The sequence below is a fragment of the Haliotis rubra genome, unplaced genomic scaffold (genome assembly GCF_003918875.1).
Source record: "Haliotis rubra isolate DU_JTF1 unplaced genomic scaffold, ASM391887v1 Scf126, whole genome shotgun sequence".
Classification (NCBI taxonomy): Eukaryota; Metazoa; Mollusca; class Gastropoda; order Lepetellida; family Haliotidae; genus Haliotis; species Haliotis rubra.
The window spans coordinates 1,902,231-1,913,165 of NW_025765181.1; the positions used below are offsets into that span (position 1 = coordinate 1,902,231).

Here is a 10,935-nt window from a genome sequence, read left to right on the forward strand (position 1 = left end):
TACTTCATTGGGTGAATTATAAAAAATATTACCGTTTATGAAAATGTTCTCCCATTAGGGACCATTCATAATTTTGGCTATGGGGGTGTGATGATGATTCAAGGGGCGGGGGTCACCGATTTTGTACATGGGGGCAAAAAGCGATTTTGTACATAAAATATGTTTAAAAAATGCTTAGAAATTATGGGAGGGGGTGTCATTGATTTTGTACATGACATGCAGAGGGGTCACTTATTTTGTACATGAATTTTAGGGGGGGGTCATTCACATTGTACATGCTTCTACATAAAAATCATCATCAACACCCCCCCTAGCCATAAATTATGAACGGTCCCTTACACTTTGTAAAATTTGTGTATACAGTTGGTCAAATTTAAGGCCCATGTAATTGTTTATTAAGTGTTCAATCTTAATATTGAGTTTGTATTCAGTAAAACTCGCCTAATTAATTTCAATTGAGAAAAAATATGCTGAAGGGTAAGAAAAAAAACTTCAGGTTCTACCGAGATTTGAACTCGGATCGCTGGATTCAGAGTCCAGAGTGCTAACCATTACACCATAGAACCTCCTGGTTGTGAGCGGCTCACGTTTACAACTTAACGGTAAGTATGTCCAGCGGCCCATGCCTGGTGGCTGAACGAGGAAGATTGGAATTCAATCAAATCTGTTTTCTAAATGTTCTCTAATAATCTAAATAAAACACATACGCGATCCACACAATCCGCTGCGTAACACAAAGGCGCATTAGATAGATCTACACGACCCTATAAATAAAATGTGAATATGTATCTATTTCCGTCATATGTAGCTTGGACGAGTCCAAACCGGCTTCCCGGGTGTACAGGCCTCCCTGTCTACCCGTGGTAAGTCTCAAGGGTTGATACAAAAAGTCTGATTGTTGGACCAGGGATAATAGATTATCCCTGGTTGGACTGAGACACTGGTAAAAGCTTTTCAGATAAGCGTACAAACCCCGGTCTACTCACGAGTACGTTGAAGTTGTACATTTACCCATCTATTAGCTGAACAAGGTTATTTTTTTACAAAATTTACGGCAGATATTGTTTTCACACGTACTGTAAGCCATGATATTTTAAATGACTAAAGGGATATGTATTCCAGCGACATACAAGTCAAATAGAACTTCATGCTTGATATGTATTTATAACGCCAACCAACTGTCCATAGAAATGAACTGACTCTGGCTGATTTTAAAAACGGTATTCGCCGTAGGGGTTGGTGTTGTATACTTGTATATGCTGTTGTAGATGTCGAATGTTGTTTGCGGATATTTTTCAAAATGACAGCACAAGTCTGTCTGCGAGTCCACAATGTTTTTTTAGGACTAAAACTCAGTGCTGACCTATTTGATCCTATCAGGTGATATGGCAAGACCATGTACGTGGTACGTGTACGTGGTACTTAGTCCACAACCCACAGTGGGCGTTCGGATAATATATATCTCACTCTTGACCCTATAAGACTTTAATTCCCATATGGTGAAACATAACCAGTGTCATCTATATCATATGTGCACATATCACTTTTGACGAGCAACCATTGTTTCTGTGTTTCGTAGCCTGTGAAGTCATTAAACAATTGAACGTAACGTCAATGAAGTGGGCCATCACACTTGCTTACCTTGTTTTACTGCACAAATGTACATGAATGAAATGGATAATAAAGAAATTATTACACTCGAGCAAGTGTGCCATGACTTGTACGAAACTCGTACAAAGTTATGTATTGCCCTCGCTCTCGCAATACAAAATTTCACGCTCGTTTCGTATAAGGCATATGGCACACTTGCTCGTGTAAAAATCTCTACCATCCAAAACTGTGTTCGACAGGAGATATCTCCTTGTGTGAGATCAAACGATATCCCCATATGATATCGGCTTCACAGTAGATTTTGTACAATGCCCTGACGTCATCAAATACATGACTCAATGCTATGACGTCAAAACCTGATGACGCCACAATGCCACGAAATCGCTGCACTGCAAGTCTAATGGCAGTACGATGTTCAGAGATATACATTTTTTACTGAAAACTAGTGAATGACTAGTGAAGATTGATATTTGATGATAAATAGAATCTCACCCTCGTGTTTTCTGATATCAAATATATCAACACTCGTTGATGAAAGTAAAAATATCTCCATCAAGCCTAGGATATTTGTAACTTTATCAACTTGTAGTGATAAATTTGATATCAAAAGAAACTCGGGTGAGATTCTTTATATAGCATAAAGCTGCAGTCCTAGAACTTCAAGAGTATGTCTGGCCTCCTGCGCCCATCACCAGGCCAACGGCCAAACAGCTGACCAGAGCACGCCTGACCCGTGACCTCGTTACACACAAATCAGAGACTAAACATAACAGTGAACACCTTGATGTCATGTATTGGGGTGAGATTTGATGTCATATGCAGAGATGAAGTCGTTCTTTTAGTCTCACTCGAATACTCGATCTAAATATGGACATTTGTCCAAATACCCAGTAAATGTAACATTCACAAGCGTAAGAAAAATAAATAAAAAAGTATTAATCGGAAACGATGTGCAAAACTAAATCTCAATAAACATATTCCAGATAACTAGCTCGGTTAATATAATTACGTAAATACCACAATTACCAAAATCGAGTTATGTTGAAGCTCCTGCCATGAAGCGAACAAAATATATACACTGTCACGAAATCGCGAACGTGGAAACTATAAGTGTTTTAGACAGAACTTAGTAGCCTATGATATGCTGAATGAATTATGAAATATTATTCCTTCAGAGTTTTAACCCAGTAGCGTTTCTTATAAAAAACAACAATAAACGAAAAAACCCGGAACTATCCCATCTATCAACCTCAAAGTTTTTAATATCGATTTCGATTTCGAGGAATGCATTTTCTCAAATTTCATGAAAAGGTCAGACAGTCTCCGACTGCGACTTGTGTAGAACTCCAGCAAGATTCGGGGCCCCGATCCACAAAGCGTTCGTAACGTTACGACCTTTCGTAACTCTATAGTTTATCATAGGCTTACGAATGTCGTAGCGCTACGAACGTTTTGTGGATCGGGACCCTGTTCTATAATTCTACAACATGACATGACTCAATGCTATGACGTCAAAACCCGATGACGTCACAATGCCATGAAATCGCTGCACTGCAAGTCTAATGGCAGTACGATGTTCTATAGCATAAAGCTGCAGTCCTAGAACTTCAAGAGTATGTCTGGCCTCCTGCGCCCATCACCAGGCCAACGGCCAAACAGCTGACCAGTGCACGCCTGACCTGTGCACTGAAAACAGTGGTCCAGCGTGTTTGGTCCCATGACATCATTGCTTGGCGGAGTACTAGTATTTGTTGACAGAAACAGCAGTAAAGGCCATCTTTATTTACATAACATTCTCATAGACTTACTTACCTGCTTAAGAATATACGCAATTCATCAGTTTCCAAAACTTCAAGCTGCTCAACTCTGTAAAGATATTTGAACTTATATTTTGAATATTCCATATTTATTTATACTTTATAAATATTTGAACAACGTTGATTTCAGTCTTTTAAATATTTTCTGCTGATTTACATTAGTGAATACAAGTAAAACGTGTCTTTGATATTGTGAAAAAATGTTTAGGAACATCTAAAATTATCTTTGTTAACATTTTTGCTTGCAAAGTAACATTTTTCCATTTTCTGTTTACACATAGCAATATCAATCGCCAAAACGCAGCATTATGCGAGCAGTATTTGCATCCATTTCCCATGTAGAATGAATCTGTAGGGTATAAAGAGGGCCTAGAATACATGATATGATACACAACTACGAGAAATATGCCACGATTAACAGCTGAAGAGAGAGAGAGAAAAAGCCATTGTAATGGTGCAGATGGGGTCGACATACAATGCTGTTGCCAACGCCCTCGGATGCCATCGTATCACGCTTGTACGACTTATTCAGAGCTTCAGACAGACTGGGGTGCCGTAGACAGACCAGGAAGTGGACGTCCACGCATCACAACGCCAGCTGAAGATAGGTACCTCCGTCATTAAGGAACGAAGGTAACGTTTCTTTTGGCGTTTAGTGTATATTAAATAATGTATCAACTGTTGACTTGCTATTGTATTTTGTTACCCACTATTCGTATTCGTTACCTAATATTCGTATATTCGTTACCTAATATTTGTATATTTGTTACCTAATATTCGTTACCCAATATTCGTATATTTGTTACCCACTATTTGTATTCGTTACCTAATATTTGTATATTCGTTACCTAATATTCGTATATTTGTTACTCCCTATTCGTATTCGTTACCTAATATTCGTATATTCGTTACCTAATATGATATATTCAGTACCTAATATTCGTATATTCATTACCTAATATTCGTATATTAGTTACCTAATATTCGTATATTCGTTACCTAATATTCGTATATTCGTTACCTAATATTCGTATATTCGTTACCCACTATTCGTATTCGTTAGCTAATATTCGTATTCGTTACCTAATATTCGTATATTCGTTACCAAGTATTCGTTTTCGTTACCCAATATTCGTTATGTATATCTTGCCACTGTTTCACTCAATGTATCTCTGCAGAAATATGGACGTTTCCGATATTTTTCAACTAAAGAAGAAATGCTGTAACCTCAAAACCAACAACTACACAAAACCCGTATTATACTCAGGTCAATACGCTGCACTCAGCAATATTCCAGCTATATGGCAGCGGTCTGTAAATATTCGAGTGTGGACCAGACAGTCCAGTGATCAACAGCATGAGCATCAATCTAGGCATTTGGGATACGATAGAACGTGTCAACCAAGTCAGCGAGTCTGACCACCCGATCCCGTTAGTCGCCTCTTACGACAAGCTTGGGTTACTGAAGATCAATTATAACCCGGATCTTCACGGGGTAACGTTTCAACAACGGAAACATAATGTTGTGACAATGTGGAATTGTTAGCTGGGGTAGACCTGCACCACTTTAGGCTTTCCTTCCACATCAGCTAGCTAACATGCCGTGACATAATGGACCAACCTTGAACCCAACTCACGCAGTGACGTAATGAAAAGAACAAGGTCTCTTTCATCTAGTTTTATTCTAACTGCACACACAACAATGGCGACATTACAATGGCACAGGATGTAAAAATTGAGGACTAGGCTAATCACCCCGATACGACACTCATCGGTCCGCTGTTCATACTTTGATAATTGAAAGTGATTAAAATTGTTTAATAATTATTTTCTATCAGTTAATTCATACAGTATGACCGACATTTCGGGTGTATAATGGCGATTGTTATAACAATATTTATAAAATATATAAAAATATACATATCAAATAAATACAAACATGTTTGTGTTGACACAGGACAGATCAGCTTCTCTTGTATTTGCAATCTTTTAATGGCAAAAAACGATGGGTTGTATAGTTATCCTGTGGTGATTGTATCGTTATTACAAGTCAAAACATTGAGTACACATCAGTCTCGTTTCCCGATGACTGGGTTCCGTCCTATTGCGCAACTTAGTACAATAACCGGTCCAGAATTTTTAGACCAATTCATTTAAGTGGGTACATAACTATTAATCAGTATTATTTGATACATCTAAGCACTTGTACATTGCAACACTACGCTCCGTGTAACCCTTGCAAACATGTCCTGCAGCGTGCTCTGTCGTATAGCGAGCACTGACAAACAGAAGCCTGGAAATCGTGGAAATATCAAAACGAGGTTCTGCCGCTAGAAAAGTTTGGCGATCTTGTACGGACTTGATATGATATCAATCACACTGTCCGTTACAGAACTACACTGGATAAGTGCAAATAACACATAACAGGTGTAACCAGTGAGCCGGATGAATTGTGAATCATTTTACGACCTCATTTTACGAAGTTTAAAGTTAAAGTTCATTTGTAAATACCATTTTCTTATGAAACAAGAAATTGGAATTCAGTGTAACCAAAGTTGTTTGTGATGTCTATTTTCACTTTCACATGAGAAAATTCGGATCGGCTGAAAAGTAGGTCATTCTCTGAATAGGTTAATGCGACTCATGTTTCGGTTTGCTTCTAACAACATATAACAAGTTAGACTATAAGAGAAAATATAAATATGATCGAGTTTTTACATAACAAAATATTCGGATATTGTCCTTCGTAATAAGAAACATTATATCAAAACATATACAACATTCACAACCATTGAAACAGCGTAATAGGAAAAAAACATTTAGTTTACGGAGATTCCTGAAAATATTTTTAGCAACACGACTCAGCAAACAACAACAAAAGTGCAGAATCGATATAGGTTCATAATAACCAGCTTACGGCCGACTAATATAGTCGATTTATCCTTGTAATTCAAGGCATCATTTGAGATCGATGAATCAGGTGACGTGTACAAGTTACCAGATATATACTGAGAGAAACAAATAAAGGAACACAGGAAAAATCAAACGTTCCTTTATATTTTTAGGTTTTCATAATCAGCGTTGAATAGCGCTACGGGAGGAAATCTGAGAATAAACAAAGGAGCATTGCCATGATTTGGTGTTCCCTTATTTGTTTCCCTAAGTATATATCACAATGGAGAACATTGTCAATTGTATCTTATTTTGACGTCATATTCGATTCATCTCTCGTAACACATGCCACGCTCCTAACTGGAGCGTGATTTTCTCAAATATATTATAGCGAAACCTCGTTAACTCAATCTCCCTTTAACTCGGTGTACAGTTGGACTTCGACCCGATAGAATTGGCCCTCCTTTCTTAACGTAATTCTACATATTGACATTGCTCAGTCGAAACTGAGTTCGCGAAGTTTCAGTATATACATTCGTAAACACATGATTATATTCTGAATATCAAGACACAAATCCACAAGAGCCAGACAATAACGTTTCACAATGGAGCTGCGCTGACTGGCAAATGAAGTACACTTTGAATTTGACCCAAAATTTGCCCGAAACATAACACCCAATTCGAAAATAGAACCATAGCTAAGAGCTCTCTATCCACATCAGATTTTTAATTAATTTTAATTAGACCCGTTTCAAATGCATCGCATGTCGTGTTTGTTTCACTTTTAGCATCCATCAAAGTTTTGTTTCACTTTCTTTTGCCGAGTTTGCTGCATAGAATCAGCTCTACGTATAGTCTATACAGTCTGTATATTTAGGTGGTCTAATCGCCCATGAGGGTGTTCATATATATACAAACACATCATATTATTAATCTTATCTTAAACTGCATCTACGTACACTTCTGTGATAAGGTTATCTCCCATCTGCCAGATTGAGTTGAGGCATAGTGTCTCTTTAATAACTTTACGTTACTGATAAATATTCATGTAAACAATGAAATACCACAAAACAAAGCATACTTGCGTTTCTGACTGCGAAAGGACTGCCAGAGACCACACAAACAGCACCACTCATTTCAAAGAAGACGTGTTATTTTATTATATGGACCGGAAGACCGCATGTCTAACAGTTCACATTTTGTCTCTTGAAGTGTGCTTTATAATGTTTGTACAGATTGATCGTGTTCCTGAAATATTTCCGAAACTGAACCAAGGTCATGCGATCTCCAGTGTCATCCTCTGAAACCATCGGCATGTCCTCCTCCGGAAACACAGTCTGAAGCTTACACAGAACCACGACCAGCTTGTCTTTGCATCTCGTAAGGGCTTGGGTAAGTGTTGAATGGCGCACATTCACGATTTGCTGGAATCTATTCAAATTCAGCCACATCTTCGACGTTTGGTTGTAGTCGATTTTTATATTCTGGAAGTAGAAAGATGACGAAAGTTTGATGTCCTTCCAATTAAACTTAACTCTGAATTGATACGTATGAGATGAGTTTATGCCGGTGGGCATCGTGTTGAAGTAATGATCTGATTATAATGCACAAATGTTTGGATTATTTTAAATAAATTTCAAACACTTCGAATATGTCATTTTGAAGTAAGGACAAGTGTTGGCGAGTCGTCTCAGACAAAGTGTCCCTTGGAAACCCAATTGTGGGTTGAATCTCTGGTCGTCTCGATTCTGTTTTTAGGTTTGTTAGAATCAACCCTGTGTTTATACTAACCTGTTTAAATGACTTGAATACTGACGACACTTCCGGATTTGGGTCACCTTGCGACCCCTGGAAGTAGTGTTTGAAGCGAGCCGACTCATCGCTGCGCCTCTGCAACACAGAAGTAGAACATGATCCAACATCATCATCATCATCATCATCATTATCATCATCATCATCATCAGCATCATCATCATCATCATCAGGTGTGCGAAATAGTTTCCAAATTTTGCTAACCCGTCGGGGTAGCCTGAAGGTTACAAGCCCACAAAATCTTTCACTAGCCCGTATTTGAATGTAAAAACTAAGCAAACGATTACAAATAGGTAGAGTACCATCAAAAACAAGTAAGAAAACACATGTCTGAAGTTTTGAAATAATTTATGCATGTTCAAATAACCTATCACAGCCAAAGACAACAAGGATTTTTAAGGGTTTCATCTCTGGATGTATTTGGCTTCCAGTTGCATTCAGATTCCTTGAACATTTGCCTTTCTAACATGAAGTAACTTCAAAAAACGTTGTTTTGACCGCTCACTTTTGTGTAAACCCCAAATAGACAATTTCGTTTTCATTGACACTTATATCTGTCGTAGTCTGGAACTCTTACAGTAGACAAGTGGTCACAACATGCGCTACATACAGTGCAAAATATGCCAGTTTTAAAGAAAATTTCGTAGTCCATTTAGGTTGGAAGAATTGATGATTTTAGGGGGGTCACCCACTTGGTTCTTGGTGGTAAAGGGTGGGGGCTGCAATTTTGTACACAGAACTATTTAAAAAATATGCTTACAAATTATGGGAAGGGGGTGGGACGTCATTGATTTTGTACATGAAATGCAGGGGTGTCACTTACTTTGTACATAAATCTTAGGGGGTGGAGGTCAGTCACATTGTACATGCTTCTTCATAAAATCATCATCACCCCACCTAGCAATAAATTATGAACGGTCCCTAAGCAGCTAATATGATGAACATTTTTTATCAGGCCACAGTCTTGCATGATATAAAAGTGTATTATAACTTAACAGCTGGCCAGTGGCTGTTTCGCCCACTGTCATCATCATTACGATACCTACCAGGGCTATATTGGCTCTGTTTACAGATGTTTTGGCCTCTTTCATGGCGATGATAAGGTCCTGTAAAGTGGCGACCATGTCAGCCTGGCTCTCAGATTGGGCACCGAAGAAGTCTTGTGGAAAGTCTACCTGGAGGCTCGGAGAACCGGATGTGCACGGATGAGCCAGTTCACTGACTATTCGTGTGCTTTCACTCAAGGACAGAAACGCTGCAAATTCAAAGCAATGAGTGAATGATTTTTGTTTAATTTGGAAATTCTAGTAAAAACTTAATTTTTATATTCTTCTCATAAACATCTTGAAATCAGGCACAATTACACGAACTAAACACGGTCTAGGCATATGGTTTTCAATCATACCCGACAACAGAACAAGCACGTTTGCTTTCATCACTGTATCTGTGGATAATATTTGAACTATAGGTCTCAAATTTGATACGATCCAAATGCTGATTCTGATCGCGTTTTATATGTACCCACAAATTTACGTAAATACTACTAATAATGTGCCATAAATAGAAAGTTAAGGTAAATACGACAAATTGGCAAAATAAACTTACCCCTGCTACCTACTGAGGACCGAAGGAAAACCCAGTTGTTCCTAAATAAAATCTCTGAATCTTGGTCTCTGGAGCTGCTGTTCGTCTGGGAATACCCAATCAACGAAACATCTTCATCCCCATTAGTCAGACGCTGAATCATGACGGGTACTTCATCTGGAAAAGCTGGATATATATTTCGGTATCCCAACATCACCAAGATCTGAAATTCTTGATCCCCGATCCGTAGTACATTATTACCACACGTAAATCCAGTTGGCGAATCCCTCAGTCACTTGTTGGGCAGTACGGGTGGATAATACGCATGCATACACAACTCCAGTTAGTTATCGATTATACTATTCCTAGAATCGTTAATTATGTATTGCAGGGAATCCAGTGATGGCCATTGCATGATGTTCGATCCGCCTGAACAGGCTTTTATCAAACGGCGTATTTGAATCTATGGTTTTGTACATTTAAATAACAAATATTCAAACAGATTATATCTGATGTTTGGTCAGAATATAACTTTGTGACATTTTTACACCATAATTTGAAATTGTTTGAAAGGTTTAACGTTCTCACCAGTTTGAAACTATCAGCTACTCCAACAGGACAATTTCCGTATTGAGCGTAGGAGGGGTTGATATAGACTAACGCTTAGTCTCTGAATATATATAATTTTGATTGTAACAAATAAACCCATTTATTGGAAAGGAGACCCAGGGAGACCAGAGATTCAGAACCTGGGGAAATCTGGCTTCATTTAGGGCTTAAGCATTGCAGGGAGGGCAAGGTTGGAGGGAAAATATTGTGGTTGAGGGACTGTGAGACAGACTACGGTGGATATAACAGAGCTATGAAACAAGCTGGTAATACCTTACCATAGCCAACAGCAATATGTATACTACACAGATTTTGATAGGGATAATCATGCTGTCCAGGTTGGGATTGAATTCAATTGATTGTTGAGGGATGTAACAGGTGCCTATCTCGCCAATGCAAACGTCAATGTCCTTCACTTGTCTTCAATATCGGCTGATGTGAACCCGATCGAGTATCTAAGTGAAGAACTTGATCGACGCTTCCGTAAACGTCACCATCGTCCTCAGACACTTGCAAAACTTACCGGGTTGCAGGAGGAATGGCAAAGAAACAAAAATCCGACCACTTGTGCAATCCCTTCCGAGGCGGTGTCAAGCAGTGCCGGCTGCAA

The 10,935-nt window shown here is 38.5% G+C and overlaps 1 protein-coding gene and 1 non-coding gene across 2 annotated transcripts; both read right to left on the reverse strand.

Annotated features, from left to right (window-relative positions):
• Positions 1-494: 494 nt before the first annotated feature.
• Positions 495-566, reverse strand: Trnaq-cug. The gene has a single exon. It is a non-coding gene; the product is annotated as a tRNA-Gln (tRNA).
• Positions 567-6,202: 5,636 nt separating this feature from the next.
• LOC124266507 lies at positions 6,203-10,022 on the reverse strand. The gene is made up of 4 exons (XM_046701303.1): positions 9,738-10,022; positions 9,179-9,387; positions 8,112-8,210; positions 6,203-7,804 (listed from the first exon to the last, which is right to left on the reverse strand). The coding sequence occupies exons 1-4, from the start codon at positions 9,928-9,930 to the stop codon at positions 7,505-7,507; spliced, it is 801 nt and encodes a 266-aa protein (XP_046557259.1). The 5' UTR covers positions 9,931-10,022; the 3' UTR covers positions 6,203-7,504.
• Positions 10,023-10,935: the final 913 nt, after the last annotated feature.

What these genes read in the sequence shown, in the direction of transcription:
- LOC124266507 (XM_046701303.1), bottom strand. Translation starts at nt 9,930, where the DNA reads ATGTTGGGATACCGAAATATATATCCAGCTTTTCCAGATGAAGTACCC. An exon ending in GTCCTCAGTAGGTAGCAGGG is followed by an intron (nt 9,388 to 9,737) that starts GTAAGTTTATTT and finishes TTGAATTTGCAG; the next exon opens with CGTTTCTGTCCTTGAGTGAA. An exon ending in TATTCAAGTCATTTAAACAG is followed by an intron (nt 7,805 to 8,111) that starts GTTAGTATAAAC and finishes TTCTACTTCCAG; the next exon opens with AATATAAAAATCGACTACAA.